Consider the following 17,576-nt stretch of genomic DNA (forward strand, 5'->3'; position numbering starts at 1 on the left):
GGTAGGAGGAGAAGGGGATGACAGAGGATGAGATGGTTGGATGCATCACTGACTCAATGAACATGAGTTTGAGTAAGCTCCGGAAGTTGGTGATGGACAGGGAAACCTGGCGTGCTGCTGTCCATGGGGTTGCAAAGAGTCGGACATGACTGAGCAACCGAACTGAACTGAGTATGAAAAAAACAAACCTATCAGTGATTTCTGGAAAATCATTGGCTATAAAACTCCTCACAGTTTGCAGAATAAAGGAACATAGAAAGGTGCTTAGACATTCCTAGGTTAACTGACAGTGATCAATTAGACATTACCCAGTGGTGCAGTCTTTGTGATTTTAAAGTCAATTTTCAGTTTTTTAATAGATAAAGAGAGATTTTGTTTTTATATATGAAAATCCCGTGGTTGAATTTTTAACCTTTATGATAATATTTGTTCATTGGATATTTGAGGAAATTGTGACTACTGAAAACCAAGCCACCTGGCTGGATTCTCCAAGTAGCCTCATTATTAATAAGCTTCACTAACCATCAGAGGCTCAGTGCGTGGTCTGGGGAGACATGAAAAGGTCTCTCGTAGGAAGGTGGTAATCTCCAGGAGAAGCTGGCAGGCTGCCATCTTCAAGGCAAAGGGGCAGCCACATTTAGAGGGGTTCACAGTACCTATGGAAGGAAAGAGTTCTTTCATAAGCAAACAACCAATAAAAAATACAGAGGCACGGTTTGATGGACATAGCTACACATGTGTAAAATCAAATTGTATATGAGAATGTTACCTATCCATGTGCAAAATGAAACTGTAAATGAGGATGTCACCTGTATATGTTCAATTTACCTGAGCCCTTTAGCATAATCTATACATCACCTTACACTTCTTTTCCCCTCCATTTTGCAATTCTATAACAAATACCCCAGTATTAAAATGTCAATCAGTAAGAATTATTTCCCTTAAGGCATTATAGAGAAACAAAATGCAGCTCCACTAGGCCAGATAGCCTTTTAGTGAAAACAAAAACAGAAAGCAGCCTTGCCAGATTTTCACATAGCTATTCAATCAGATTTATACATGGTATAGGGCCGTGAATAGATTTGGAACTACGAAAGTCCTATCGGCTTACTTCGTAAGACATGTCTGTCTTAATGTTCTTAGGGCAGTGAAGTTGTTTCAGCTTTAACCCAGATGTGTTTCTGTAGCATAAACAAGACTTATTTACTTGGTCACCCATGTTATATAGTTTATACAAGCTAGCCTGTCATATTAAGGAATAGCTATACTAGAATATGCAAATATTCTCCTTTGCTTTGAAGAATATCAGTCTCTGAATGAGTTAAACATTGTAACCACCATAGATCAACAAATGGATTTTGTTATAAAGGCAGATAATGGCCAAGGTAACACTATAGAGACTTAAATCCTCAGAATTAGTTCTCAGATACATGACATCACAAATAATGGAAAAATATATTGATTACTTATCAGTGTTCAGAAAAGAAGACAAAGACATGTCTCCCATAGAAAATAGTTTGAATGAATCAACTTATCAAGCAATAACTATATCATTACATATTAACCTTCCTAAAAATATCTTTAAATAGCTCTAAAATATTTCCTGTGTATTTGGCTTTCATAATTGATATAATATATAATCATAGCTTATTTTGATAGTAGGTAGAATTTTGGTCTTTCTGAAGATATCTGGCTATTGCTTCCCCATGAAAACCATTATATTTTCTACAGAGGTAATATGTGGCTTGGGACATTGCCTCTTATTAAGAATGAAAAAGCACTGTTTACAATAGCCAGGACATGGAAGCAACCTAGATGTCCATCGGCAGACAAATGGATAAGAAAGCTGTGGTACATATACACAATGGAATATTACTCAGCCATTAAAAAGAATGCATTTGAATCAGTTCTAGTGAGGTGGATGAAACTGGAGCCTATTATACAGAGCGAAGTAAGTCAGAAAGAAAAACACCAATACAGTATATTAATGCATATATATGGAATTTAGAAAGATGGTAATGATGACCCTATATGTGAGACAGCTAAATAGACACAGATGTAAAGGACAGACTTTTGAACTCTGTGGGAGAAGGCGAGGGTGGGATGATTTGAGAGAATAGCATTGAAACATGTATATTATCATATGTGAAATAGATCGCCAGTCCAGGTTCGATGCATGAGACAGGGTGCTCAGGGATGGTGCACTGGGATGACCCTGAGGGATGGGATGGGGAGGGAGGTGGGAGGGAATCACCCATGGCTGATTCATGTGAGTGTATGGCAAAAACCACCACAATATTGTAAAGTAATTAGCCTCTAATTAAAATAAATAAAAATTTTTTAAATGGTACTAAAAAAAAACAAAAACAAAAACAAAACAAACAAACAAAAAAAGAATGGAAAAGACAAACTCCTTCATTGTTTCCAGACTGATACTTGCTAATACCATAATTATTTTTAAAATGCAAACTGAGCTATGTATTGACTTGAAAGTGGAACTAAAGAAGACATTCCAATCTTATGTGCAGTGAATGAATGTTCTAGAGTCTACATGACTCTAGAACTTGCCTAGATGTGCAACTGTTTATTAAAACATAATTGAACACTAGTTATTTAGTATCAACTTCTGGCTCTGTGCTTGTAATCCTAAAGATATCATTTAGATTCTTCTTGTCAGTCCCATAGACAATGAGCTTGGTCTTAGTCCAGGCTTTCTCATAAGTATCATCTGAAATATTCTGTTACAGGGAACAATTACTGACTTACAAATAGTCTCACCAAAAAACTGTTATATCAAGCATACCATATTGCCAGTGATACTTATGTGGTCTCATGGAAATGTGAGACCATTTTTGCCTATGAAGGAAGCTACTTCCATCTAATGAGGCTTTGGCTTCTCTATGTTCTGAAGGACCCCTAGGAGATATGGGGCAGTTTGGGGATGTCTCCTGGCAGGCCTAAACAAGATTCTGTGGTTGCTGGATTATCCTCAAGTCCTATTACAAATCAGACCCAATTTTGTGAGTCATTCTAGGATAACCCAGACTCCTGTGAACTTGAGGGAATCTTTGGGAACAACTTTCATCATTAGATTAAAAGACTAACATCAAAATTTGGTGTTTTGCCAACAGCTAAGTCAAGAAGATTTTCTTTGATTTATAAGGGCTGAGGAAGAGCAAAATGATGGGAAAATGCAAAAAAATTATTGGTATGAAAGTAGAAGACAATATGTTTTCTTTGATTATTATTTAGTTCTGTCTAATATTACACTCTGGCCATTCTTTTCTATTTCATGCCTTTAAAGATGAAGTAGGTTTGGCATCACTTAACTAAGGATAATCCTTAAGGCATCATCAGGGAATCTGCATTTCAAATCACTAGGGTAGGTCAAAAGGAAGAGACCTCAGTGTCTTCATCAGTTAATGATACTCATTTCAAAACCATATTGGAATTTGCTAGTCCATAAAAGACAGTGGTACACAGACACACAAGCTTGTATAGTATAGAACAGAATGGTGTTGCACAAAACGGTGTTGAGGAAGATGTTCAGGAATCTCTTTGTCTCTATTTTTCTATGACGAGACTCAATTATACTTTTAATAAATAAGTACAGTAAATCAAACATTCATAGTTCTAATAATCTGAATCTTAAAATTTGAATTTCATGTTAAAAATGATAATAAACCATGATTAAATATTTTAATATTTTAGTGATTTGAGAAGTTCTTCATGTTTAATTTCATTTGGTCTAGCCCTTTTTTATATCTTCAAGAGTAATTAAAAAAAAAAAAAACACAAAACCTGACCAAACCCTTTTCTGGAACAGCACTTTTCCACAATTACTTTTTCTCAAGGAGGACTAAAACTGATCTTGACATTTACAATATTAGGAGTCAGAGACTACAAAGCAATGAATGTTTCATAGGGTCTACAGCTGTTTGCTCATGTCCATAGTCGTCTCCTCTGGCTCCTGCCCTCACTTTGTGTGGTTTTATGCACATGCTCACATCCACGCACAGGGAATGGGGAGAAGGTACAGTGGAAGACATGCCAAGGTGGTAAGAATGTGAAAGAGGAAAGAGAAATATTACGTGCTCCTAAAGCAGAGATTCTTACAAGCAGGGGTTCTTGTAGTAAAGGGAGTCTCCTTACTGTCATCTAAAAAGTCTTCTTCCTCATCCTCCTTTCTCAGTCTCCTCTTGGTCTCCTCATCATAAATGAGACCCAGCAGGTTGGCTGGACTCTCACTTTCCCCATGACACAGCTCATTCAACCGGACGCCGATTGCCTACCATGCACAGAAAAAGAATGAAACAGCGTGAGGTGTATGTCAGACTGTAAAAGAGGCTCTCACATTACAGAGGTCGTCAGCCATCAGTTCATGGGGATTGCTTTCAGCATAAGCATCCTCTGCCATAGTGTTTTTACCACCACATTTTCCAACATGGGAATCCAGAGAAGGAAGGCACTAACGCTGGCTCCAAGGTCATTCAGCCTAGACTTATAGGACCTGGAATGGTATTTATTCTCACACAAAACTTTTTTGAAAGTATTTTTATTTCCTCAAAGGTCATTTATTTTGTAGATCTCACATAAGAGAGTATGCAGTTGTATTTTCTTTTAACTATTTTTATTTATTTAAAAAGTTTTTTTCTTTTTGGCCATGCTGCATGACACCTGGGATCTTAGTTCCCCAGTTCAGTTCAGTTGCTCAGTCGTGTCTGACTCTTTGCAACTCCATGACTGCAGCATGCCAGGCCTCCCTGTCCATGACCAACTCCCGAAGCTTGCTCAAACTCATGTCTATCGAGTTGGTGATGCCATCCAACCATCTCATCCTCTGTCGTCCCCTTCTCCTACCACCTTCAATCTTCCCCAGCATCAGGGGCTTTTACTATGAATCAGTTCTTCACATCAGGTGGCCAAAGTACTGGAGTTTCAGCTTCAGCATCAGTCCTTCCAGTGGATATTCAGGACTGATTTCCTTTAGGATGGACTGATTGGATCTCCTTGCAGTCCAAGGGACTCTCAAGGGTCTTTTCCAACGCCACAGTTCAAAAGCATCAATTCTTTGGCACTCAGCTTTCTTTATGGTCCAACTCTCACACTCATACATGACTACTGGAAAAACCATAGCTTTGACTAGACAGACCTTTGTTGATAAAGTAATATCTCTGCTTCTTAATATGCTGCTTAGGTTGGTCACAGATTTTCTTCCAAGTAGCAAGTGTCTTTTAATTTCATGGCTGGAGTCACCATCTGCAGTGATTTTGGAGCCCCCCAAAATAAAGTCTCTCACTGTTTCCATTGTTTCCCCATCTAACCCATGCTTCCTGCATTGGAAGTGCAGAGAATTAACCATTGGACCATCAGGGAAGTCCTAGATAGTTGTTTTTAACGGAGGATTTTGCTGCAGCAAAAAATAAGAAGTCACATTTCCTCAGAATGTTTCTGATCATGCAATTTTATGAGGATAGCACTGTCATGCTAATGAGTCTGGAGGCTGGCAGGACTTCCACAAGTGCAACTTTATTTGTATCTTTCATCATATATGCAATCAATGATTTTCTTATAGACTTTGTTTCCCCTTCATGATATGCTATGGATTAGAAAGAAATATTAACTATTCCTTTGAAACATTAACTATTCTTTTGAGAGTGTACTGAACATCAGCATTAGAAACATGACTTTTACCTCAACACATAATCAACATTGGCTCTTATAAGGTATTCACAAAATCAATGCTTGCTATCTGTTCTTCTGAATCATCGCGTACTAACGTCTGGTTTAAAAAAAGTAATTTCCCCCAAAGAGACAAAATATGCTACCTCTAATTCCTTTCACATTCCAATTACATATTGTATAGAATAAAAGAAGAGACACATATACAGGAAAGAGAGTCGAAAAGCTAAAATGAGCACTGAACTTGGTCTGACAGTTTGAGTAATCTGTGCATTGGTAAGAACAAAATTCCAGCTAATTTTCTTCTTTCCTCCTGCATTATCCTTTTCAAATATTTAGAAAAATGACTAAATTCTGGGCATGTAAGAGATTAGATCTGCTGTTGGAAAGTGACAAAAATATGTCCGTGTGTGCATGTGCATGCTGTCACATCTGACACTTAGCGACCCTATGAACAATAGCATGTCAGGCTCCTCTGTCGATGGAATTTTCCAGGTAAGAATACTGGAGCAGGTTGCCATTTCCTACTTCAGGGAATCTTCCTGACCCAGGGACTCAACCCATATTTCCTGTGTCTCCTGCATTGGCAGGTGGATTCCTTACCACTGAGCCACCTGGGAAGCTCAAAAGATATGTCTAGAGCTCTTCAAATAAAAATACATGTTGTTTGAACATCTTGGTTATTTGAAAACAAAGGAGTCTCCTTAAACTCTGGAATTGAGGAGTAACAAAAACCACATCAAGACAAAAGAAATGCAGCTTGGTTGCTAACTTGAGAAGTTCTAAGCAAACAAAACAAAACACGAAAGCAAAAACTACCACCTCAACAGAAAGCCTTGTCCTGATGCTACTATTTTAGAAATTCTCTTTAAAGAAGTGTTAGGTAGTTAGAATAGGAAAAAGGAGTCCAGAATGGCAGTGGCTAAAAGACAAAGAGGGAAAAGCCCATGAAAAGAGAACAAAGGAAGGTCTGAGGACTGGATTGAGGACCTCAGGTAAAACAAACAGTACTTCTGGCTAGGCCAATTTACATAGGGCAGGCCCAGGGGGAGGCGGAAAAAACATATAAAAGGAGGAACCAAAATTGAGCTGGGCGCTTCTCTTCTGTTTGAGTCTTCCGGGTCGACACCCCCTCTCACACCTCAAGAATGTAGTTTCCTTTGCTTTCTAAATAAAACTGAGCTGTAACACGAAGCTGTAACACTGGTCTGTCCATCACTTCAAATTTTTGCTGCAGCGAGAAAGAACCGAGGAAATTACACACTCCCCCGACAGAAGGACACGAGGAATTATGAGTCTGAGTGGAGCCAGCAGACTTAATAGTGAGAGTCAAAGGGGGAAAAATCTACATTGATCTCCCCCAGATTCTGAAACCAAGCAATTTAAGTTAAACCCACAGTTCACAAAACTTAGAAGGTTTCTCAGAAAATGAACTTGCATGGTGAAAGGTCGGGGCATGCCCCAGAAAAAGTGCCACAAGGCAAATTCCGGAGGCTGGCTAACTTCCGGGGACTGACCCCCTGCAGCCTGGTCCAATCATGTACCAACACAGAGCCCTCGGACACTAACCGCCGCTGTAGCCCGCACTTTCTTCCTTATATGAAAAGACCTGGCTTAAACGCCGGCCCTGGCTATAAAACCCCTCCACCCCTCATACCTCGCAGACTCCCTTTGTCTCCTCGCTCACCCGCCCCAGGGAGTTCTGCCCGAGAGCGACCGCTCAATAAAGGCCTTTACCACCGGTCCTTAGAGGCGGCTTTTTTTCCTCCCGTGGCGTTTTTTAACACATGGGATAATATAAAGTATCTAAATAATAATTTAGAGCTCTACATCTCAAAGTGTTTTAGGGATATGTTTATTCATTCTTCATTCATCAAATATTTATTAGGTGAGGTAATTTGCTAGTTACTAAAGAAAACATAAAGTTGAATAAACTGTTACAGTGCATCAGTATCTTTATTTAATATGCCTGAATATATTATAAACTTTCATAAAAGAAATATCACTGTTTGGCAATTAGAAAAGTTAGAAAGCTTGAAAAAACCTGCTCAAGGTCACTCAGCAGCCTTGAACTGGGATTCAAACATAGGGTGTCTGACTTTATCTCTTGCTCTTTATCTCAAGGAGCTTACAGTCTATAGGGGAGATAATAACATATGAAGAAAGGACATTAAGTGGTGAAAGAGAATGAAATTACCTTATTTATTAGAAAATTAAGACATTAGATTCACTTCAGAGAATCATACAAAGTCTCATTCCTGTAGATTCTCAAGAATTGGTGTTAGGCTAATGGGGAAGGGAAAAGTGGATATTTCAGATGGACGGTTCCCAAAGACCCGTATTCAGGGACATGCACTGATGTGTTCAGAGACTATCAACTAAGCCACTTGGTTGAAGCACCATTTTGTGAGCAGAAATAATGTGCCTGAGGGCTTGGAAAGGTAAATTGGGACCAGATTCCACAGTTCTTGAAGCTGGACTTCATTCTGCATTCTGAAGAAGGATGAAAGGCAGTTTTTGAGCGGGGGAGAAGCCTTATCACTCCTTCCAGGGACACTGTGCTAGCTGTCTGAAAATGCAGAGACAAACCATATACCCTGCTTTCAAAATTTAGTATCATAACTTATCATTGAACACCTTTTAGATGTAAAGGATTGAGATAAATGTCCTTTAGATACATCAGCTCATTGACTTCATCATCTATAATTGGTGTGATTTGAACAAAGATTGTGGAAAGAGCCGAGATGCCAGGCTGAGCAATTTGGGTTTTTATCCCAAGGGAAAAGAAGGGCCACTGAAGCACTATAACATGATTTGCATTTTAGCCTAATCATTCTGACAGCAATTTGGAGAATGAATTGGAAGGAGAGAGTCTGGAGGCTGGGAGATGAGATATGAATGTTCTGCTTTTAGACGGGCTATGCCAAAGGGAGATTTTATTGGCAGTGTGTAGGATGGGTCAGAGAGGGGAAATTGTGGGAGGAAACCAAATAGGAAAATACTTTAGTCACACAGAGGAGAAGTAATGAAGATCTGACCTCAAAGGGCATCAGTGACATGGAAGAGGTGGAATCAATAAGGCAAGGAGGTTGAGAATATGTTCAAAGGCTGTCATTTCAGATGATGGTAGTTCCATCAGAAAAAATAGAAATTTCAAGAGGGGTTACAGATGGGGGTGTGTTTAAATGGAGAGAAGTGTTTTAGTTTGGTCAGATTTAGTCTCAGAACATTAAGTGAATGCCTCCAAAGTACAGTTGGTGAAGTTGGTCAGGGATCTGAAAAGTGCTATGGATAGAGAACTGGGTGCTTCTGGAATAGAGCTAACAGTAGAAAACACAGGAATAAATGTAATCCTGGTGGGGATTTTAAAGGAAGAACTGATAAGAGGTGCTGAGAATGTTTACATTTACAGGGAGGAAAGAGGCAGAGGATCAGGAAGGGAGACAGAAGAGATAATAATGTCTAACTTTGTAGATTTATTTGGAAGATTAAATGAATTATTTCCCCCTGAAATATTTTGTTCAGTGCTTGGTACATAAGAGATACTCAAATTATCTCCCAAACAAATGAACAAACAGAAGCTCAAAACGTCTTCACTTCACTCGGCTTAATTTTTATAGAAGAAAATCAAAAGCTCACGTCTCCCCACTGGTAGAAGAGTTTGGCAGCATTCCACTGCAGCTTCTGGTTCCGCTTGTTGCCCACGATGGGGGACCGTCCCCTGGAAAGGCCTTTCTTGGTGATGTTCACGTGATGCCCTTTCATCCACTCTGGCCAGTTGCCACGGTTGCAGCGGTGCACAAATCGGGCACATTCCAGGAACAATGCTGCTCTGGCCACCACCGGCGCTTCCTGAGTAGGGTTGATAAGGAAAGAGTAATGTGGGATTAACAAACAATGAATCTGACCTTAAAGCGAATGCCTATGTACTCTTAGTCTATTTTTGCCTTTGTATTTTGATTTGGTTTAGCCATATTTCCCCTGTGGCTCAGCAGTAAGGAATCCACTTGTCATGCAGGAGCCACAGGAGACATGAGTTTCATCCCTAAGTCAGGAAGATCCCATGGAGAAGGAAATGACAACCCACTCAAGTATTCTTGCCTGGAGAATCCCATGGACAGAGGAGCCTGGTGGGCTACAGTCCCTAGGGTCGCAACAAGTCAGACACAACTGAGCGACTTAGCAGCAGCAGCGATATTTCCCAGGGTAGTGTTAACATGGTTACAGAAGTAATGGGAGCTCTGGAAAATGAATCCATGAAGGCAAATTTGAGTATTGAATAATGAGACATTTTAAGTTGGTTTCTGCATGTAGTTTTTCTCCTCATGGAGAATCTTAAGTAATTCCATGATTCTATCTTTGCATATTTCAGAGACAGTGGGGATTTGAGTGTGAAATCACTTTTAATAAGGAAGTTTTAAATATGAAGCTTTTTAAAAACCTAAAATTAGCATGATGCAAACATATATTCAATTTCTAGAAATAGATGTAGATTAACCAAGGATGTCAGTTTTTTAGGACCATCCACAAACTCCAAGGACATGCAACTGCTCTCTCACTTTGGCTAATAAAAAAAAGAAGAGCTTACTATATCAGGCTGAGTTGTGAGGGTAAACAGAATAAAATGGGGCCTGAAATGAGAAAAAAACAAATAAATGAATGAATGAATAAATAAACTCAGTTGAGTTAGGCTCTTTCTCTAATTATTCATAAACAACAGATCAAATTCTGCTTAAATAGGCATGGTTTCAATTGAAAATGTTTGACAAAGAGGAAATTGCTTAATTGATAAATGAAAAACAGCATTTCTTCAGGAAAATAAAAATTTGACTCCATGTTATCAAGATGTGCTTGAAAAATAAAAGCAAGAGCTTTTTGTTAATACTCAGAAACTTATAAGAATAAGATACCTACTCTTTAGAAGCTAAGAAAAACATAATATGGGAAAGAATGTGAAGTTTCCCATAGGTCAACAGGTCACAAAAAATACATACATCAAACATTCACTTGTGTCAGTTAAAAAATATATATAACAATATTCACTATCATCGTGAAAGTGAAAGTTGCTCAGTCGTGTCTGATTCTTTGCAACCCCATGGACTATAGAGTCCATGGAATTCTCCAAGGTCAGAATACTGGAGTGGGTAGCCTTTCCCTTCTCCAGGGGATCTTCCCAACCCAGGGATCAAACCCAGGTTTCCCCCATTGCAGGCGGATTCTTTACTAGCTAAGCCACAAGGGAAGCCAAGAATAGGAGTGGGTAACCTATCCCTTCTCCAGGGATCTTCCTGACCCAGAAGTCAAACTGGGGTCTCCTACATTGCAGGTGGATTCTTTACCAGCTGAGCTATCAGGGGGAAGCCCTTGCTGTCATCTTAGAGTTACCCAACGAATCCCATGTCCCATGTCCCATGTATTTTCAAATGGAAACAGTTTTCATGATTCAAGTAATAGCATTCTTAACAATGCCTCAATCTATAATGTCAAAATAGGTGCTAATACATACAGAATATCAATTATGTTCCAACTAGTTTTTATAAATTGTAATTCTTAATTATCATAACAACCCTGTGGAATAATATCCTCATTTTAATATTTTTTAATACGAGGTATAACTTTTCCACTGTTATGCAGCTGGGAAGAAGCAGACAGGGGATTCATTCTCAGGTCTCTCTGATGCTCAGATCTGTACCTCTTTGGTATCTTCAAGGTCTTAATTCATGCTCATATACACCTGGGGAAAAGATGATTTCTAGCATGCATGTAGAAAGTTACTGTTTAAAAATGGAACATTAATGTCATGTAAAACACAAGTAACCACATAATTTTCCCATTTAAAATATATTTTATGGTCCATCCATCTGACTCATCAATGAATAAAGGCAACTGACCTTTGTTGTTTGGTTCATTTCTCTCTCTGTCCTCACCTCAAGTGCTTTGTGATCCACTTATGTCAAACTGGTTAGTTTCCCAGATAAGACATCTCATACCTTTCCATGTGTTGTTTCCATCACTTGCAGAGCCTTTAAGCCCCTTTTCTATCTAGCAGATTCCCACTTGTAAGCTTCAGTGTAGTTACCTCCTCTAAGAAGATTTCCTTAATCCCTTCCTTTTCAGGCAGAGGCAGTTACTTCACACTGTCAGGTAACACACTATCTCAAATACCCTGGATGTTTCAAGCAAGTTAGCCTTTTAAGCATTTTCCCATTGTTTACAACTTAAACGAAACTATCAAGAATCCTAGTAAGAAATTTAATTATGTTGGGATGTAATTTTACAAAAATATGACATATTGCCATTGAAGATAAAGTTAATCTATGTGAAAAGGCAGAATAGTAGATAAACACAATGATGAGCATCTATCATTAATAAAAGATGGACAGTGATGATGAGAAACTATCCTCAACTTTATTGGTGCCAAGACTTGATAGCAGGTCAGAAGGATAGAAAGACTTTAGAATGCAAAGGCTCAGATGAATTTCTGCATTAAACTTATCGTTACCATGGTGCCGTAACACCCCAACTAAATATCTATACTCTTTCCTTGTATTAAATATTCAGTTTACTAAAGATTTCAGATATGCTAATCTGCATTTGGAAAAGCCTGGAACATCTATCTCTAAAAAGGAACTCCAGTCTGGAAGACAAGGCAAGTGATGCAAATCTATTCTTATCATGTCGCATTTTGACACATTTCCAATATAAAGCAATGAGATTCATTGCTTAATGACAGGAGGACAGAAACAACACTGGTGGAATAGCATTAGGTGATGAACTTTAGCTCTTTCGTGATTAATGAGAGTAAAAACTTAACCTAACTCATATGGGGCAGAGTTTGTTTTTCTTATATACATATTTCTTTTAACTATTAAATGGCACTGAGAAGACTAACAGAAGATGAATAAAAAAACCCAGGATGCTATGTAAGGCTTCCCATGTCGGTTGGCTTGGCTTCTTTAGAAAATATGTTTTATTTGCTTAGGAAACTCAAGGCATTTTGAATGAAAAACAATTTTAATTCTCTGCTCTCAAAAGCTTCTTATGATAAAACCCAGACATTATCAGTTCTTGACCCTAAGAAATCCTACTTTAAGTTGGGAAATAGAACTGAGACCATTATCAAAATAATTCCCATTAATTAACTATATAGCACAACATTAAAGGGAAGGTTAGTTATTATTGATAAATTTAATTCACGTAAATTGTCAAACTCAGTAACTTTTGGAAATGTCACTGTCTGCATTAAGGGATGATGACATAGAGTAACTCAAATATTGACTTCTTCTTATAAACCTCACAAATCTTGTAGGTGAAAGCAGACTTGGGGATCGTACAGTCAAGAGGACCCTGAGTACTAACAATTTCTGTGGTACTGTAGTGTGTATGTTACTGTATGGACAATGACGGGTGCTCTTGTAGTATAAAGCTAAGAACTCAACTGTACGTCCTCATGGAAGATCCTTGGCAACAAGAACTGACTTCACAGTGTGTGAAGGAGTAGTCAAGGCATTATATTGTGGGTGTGGCCATAAAGAAGTATTTTCCTTGTAAGTTCCTTTCAAAGTGTAAGTTAGAAAGTATTGATTTGAGGAGCAGGGTTATGGAATACCTTAGACAAAGGATTCTTCCTGGACATAAAGGAAAGTCAGTTTTCCCTCTTTTGATGGAACTTGCCTCTTAATGGCTCAGAGCTATCCGATGACGCAGCAAAACAATGGAGACATGACAGAATGGGTAGGGATGGATTCACATCACAGAGAAAAACAGCACAATGGAGAAAAATGAATCAGAAGAAGGCTGCATGGAGGAAGAGAACCATGGAGTTTCAGAGACATAGTTAAAACTGAACATCAAAACAAACTTTGGTACCATTGATATACCACAGAAAATTTTGCTGGTGGTCCTAAAAGAAAAGTAGGCAGATTTAAATTCTTTCTGATGAACATGGCTGCCAGATCACCTTTCTATTCTATGTTCCATGATGCCACAGAGCAGCTTCAGTTCCATTATGTCATAACTTCGTAGTTCCCAGACAAGCAAGAAGCAATTTGAACTGGTGAGATAAAATGTTAGGTTGAACTTCATGGAATTTCTAAGTTTGATGGTCAAATATAGTAGCATATCATCAATTTCGTATGGTTTGGTTGTACATAAGGTGCTCTCTGCAATGGTTACAGAGCTGTCTATTTAAAATTACAAAACATCATGCATTATGCAGTATTTCTCTAACATTCTTCAACTAGAAAACTTCAAGTATCAGGCTATTTTCCCTTGACTTCTTTTGGCACTTTTTCCTGCATTTGATAAGATCGTTATGTATTTTGAATGTTTCCTTTATGAAGGTAAAGCAGAGAACTAGAATACTAATTCAAACAGCTGTACTTTATTTTGCCTGGGGACGTAGAAAATATTGTTACCAAGATATGACGGTTAATTGAAGGTTATAATTACAATACATTCCTTCCCCTGAAAGACTATATCTAAACTTATTATGTAAGAAGAAACCCTGATTGATCCTGGAAACATAACAACACAGGGCAGGAACTGTTCTAAAGACAATAGTTTATGTTGGTCCCTGGGGAATTACGTAATATTTTTATTGCCTTACAAAAAAATGTAAAGCTCTTGCTGGTGTAGGATACCTATTTATTTAAGACCACTGGGAAAAAGCAGTTATTCTCGGTCTTTGTGCACACTGGAACCTTGTTTGCTAGAGGGCATGTGCTTGTGAGCCAGTATTTATTACTTAGCTTGTATTCAGTTCTCTGCCTGAGATCATTAAGCAACTGACAGGCTGTCTCTGTCCCTGCGCATTTCTGCAGTAGCTGCAGGCAACTGAAATGATTCAGTGTCAGGCTAGATGCAGACATTACAATTGAGTACATGGTTTGGCTGGGTTGGCATTTTAACACTCAGATCATGCTAATATCTTGCGTAATTGTTTTAAAAACCAAATAAGGACTGCTACTTCTGACAATATGATGGATTAAGTGTGTGAAGACAAATGTCTTTTGGTTTAGACATTTAAAAATGCTGGATAAAATATCCAAATTTTTTTCACTTTATTTTTGCTTTTGCTTCTGATATGAGATGATAGACCATTGAAAAGTAGAAATTACAAGAAAATTCAATTCTGGAGTGAAGGTAGGGAGAAATGTGTGAACTAGTGAAGGAATATTTGCCCCGAGGGTTTCTATTGACTATGGCAAGACCGGAGTACGGGTTTTCAATGGGCCACAAATTAAATGTCAGTGTTCACGTGGAGTGGAAGGTCAGGCCACACACCCCTTTATAAAGCCAATATCCCAGGTGGGAGTATTTTTGATTAAACTTCAATTGAGAGAGCTACTGCCAGTTGATCATCACCAAAGAAATGTCTGAAAGGTTTCTTTTAGAAGAAGGACACAGATCTTAGAAAGGGACGTCTGAGATGCAAGGAAAAATGGTGGGCAAAGACTATACTAAGCTTCGGGGCAAATTTAAAAATCATTTTCCTAACAATTAATAAAAATAAAGTCTACTTTGTCAATGTTAAAACTTTGTCAATGTTAAAACAAAAACAGAGAACTAGATCTTGGCCAACTGGCATTAAAACCCTCTACAGTCTTTCATTGTTTGCAAGAAAAGTAAAGATATTCATTAATTTTAGACTGCAATGAGTTAAATATGCATGCAATTTTAAAAATATAAATAGAATATAACAAGTTTCAAACTGATAAGGGAAAATGAATAAGACAAAGCTAAACCAAAGCAAAGAAAAATCCAACACAATTTGAAAGAAGGAATGAAATGGAAATAGGAACACACATAAAATGAAATAGTGAAAAAAATGTGGTAAGTAGTCTGAAGAAGACAGAACTGAATCTATACAAGTAAATATAATCTGTGCAAATGTACTAAACTTTCTAGGGAAAAAGATCATTAAAATGGTTTAATTCAAATACTTGCTTTCTACAAGAGATATACCTAAAACACGAAGATATAGAAAATGTTGAAAGGAAAGGGTTTACAAAAAGATATACAAGTCCAATGCTAAACTAGCAAAACTGTTTCAACTGTATTCATATCAAAGAAAAATATATCCTTATATACTAGAAATAAATTGGGTCACTAGGTAGTGAAAAGACCCTGATGCTGGGAAAGACTGAAGGCAGGAGGAGAAGGGGATGACAGAGGACGAGATGGTTGGGTGGCATCACCGACTCAATCAACAAGAGTGTGAGCAAGCTCCAGGAAGCCTGGTGTACTACAGTCCATGGGGTCGCAAAGAGTTGGACATGACTGAGTGACTGAACGACAACAAGGTAGTGATAATACTTTTATAGGACCCGATATATATTATATTTCTATTATATTTCTAAACTACCTGCCTCTGCTAAATCAATGAAACAAAAATTGCTGGAACTTCAAGGTAAATGGATAACTTTGCCATCATATCCCTTACCAGTATACAGTGGAAGTGACAGATTCAAGGGATTAGATCTGATAGAGTGCCTGAAGAACTATGGATGGAGGTTTGTGACATTGTATAGGCAGTGATCAAGAACAGCCCCAAGAAAAAGAGATGCAATGGTTGTCTGAGAAAGCCTTACAAATAGCTGAGAAAAGAAAAGTGAAAAGCAAAGGAGAAAAGGAAAGATAAACCCATTTGAATGCAGAGTTCCAAAGAATAGCAAGGAGAGATAAGAAAGCCTTCCTCAGCGATCAGTGCAAAGAAATAGAGGAAAACAATAGAATGGGAAAGACTAGAGATCTCTTTAAGAAAATTAGAGATACCAAGGGAACATTTCATGCAAAGATGGGCACAATAAAGGACAGAAATGGTATGGACCTAACAGAAGCAGAAGATATTAAGAAGAGGTGGCAAAAATAAACAGAAGAACTGTACAAAAAAGATCTTCATGACCCAGATAACCAAAAAGGTGTGATCACTCACATAGAGGCAGAGATCCTGGAATGTGAAGTCAAGCGGGCCTTAGGAAACATCACTATGAACAAAGTTAGTGGAGGTAATGGAATTTCAGCTGAACTATTTCAAATCCTAAAAGATGATGGTGTGAAAGTGCTGCACTCAATATGCCAGCAAATTTGGAAAACTCAGCAGTGGCCACAGGGCTGGAAAAGGTCAGTTTTCATTCCAATCCCAAAGAAAGGCAATGCCAAAGAATATTAAAACTACTGCACAATTGCACTCATCTCACATGCTAGTAAAGTAATGCTCAAAATTCTCCAAGCCAGGCTTCAACAGTACATGAACCATGAAATTCCAGATGTTCAAGCTGGATTTAGAAAAGCCAGAGGAACCAGAGATCAAATTGTCAACATCCACTGGATCATCAAAACAGCAAGAGAATACCAGAAAAACATCTGCTTTATTGACTATGCCAAAGCCTTTGACTGTGTGGACCACAACAAACTGTGGAAAATTCTTAAAGAGATGGAAATATCAGACCACCTGACCTGCCTCCTGAGAAATCTGTATGCAGGTCAAGAAGCAACAGTTAGAAGTGGACGTGGAACAACAGACTGGTTCCAAATCGGGAAAGGAGTATGTCAAGTCTGTATATTGTCACCCTGCTTGTTTAAATATAAATTATGTAAATGCAGAGCATCATGAGAAATGCTGGGCTGGATGAAGCACAAGCTGGAATCAAGATTGCTGGGAGAAATATCAATAATCTCAGATACGCAGATGACACCACCCATATGGCAGAAAGTAAAGAAGAACTAAAGAGCTTCTTGGGAAGGTGAAAAAGGAGAGTGAAGAAGTTGGCTTAAGGCTCAACATTCAGAAAACTAAGATTATGGCATCCTGTCCCATCAGCTCATGGCAAACAAAAGGGCAAATGATGGAAGCAGTGAGAGATTTTATTTTGGGGGGCTCCAAAATCACT

General features: G+C 38.3%; 1 protein-coding gene across 2 annotated transcripts in view; it reads right to left on the bottom strand.

Annotated features, from left to right (window-relative positions):
- The window catches only part of UNC80 (unc-80 homolog, NALCN channel complex subunit), a 226,726-nt gene that overhangs the window by 118,380 nt on the left and 90,770 nt on the right, over positions 1–17,576 (bottom strand). For both annotated transcript variants that reach the window (XM_061147929.1, XM_061147928.1), the window contains exons 23-25: positions 9,322–9,534; positions 4,153–4,288; positions 523–656 (exon numbers count right to left, since the gene is read on the bottom strand). In XM_061147929.1, coding sequence (XP_061003912.1) covers positions 523–656; positions 4,153–4,288; positions 9,322–9,534 — 483 coding nt within the window. The remainder of the gene's footprint in view (positions 1–522; positions 657–4,152; positions 4,289–9,321; positions 9,535–17,576) is intronic.

The sequence above is a fragment of the Dama dama genome, chromosome 8, assembly GCF_033118175.1.
Source record: "Dama dama isolate Ldn47 chromosome 8, ASM3311817v1, whole genome shotgun sequence".
In the NCBI taxonomy this organism is placed as follows: domain Eukaryota; kingdom Metazoa; phylum Chordata; class Mammalia; order Artiodactyla; family Cervidae; genus Dama; species Dama dama.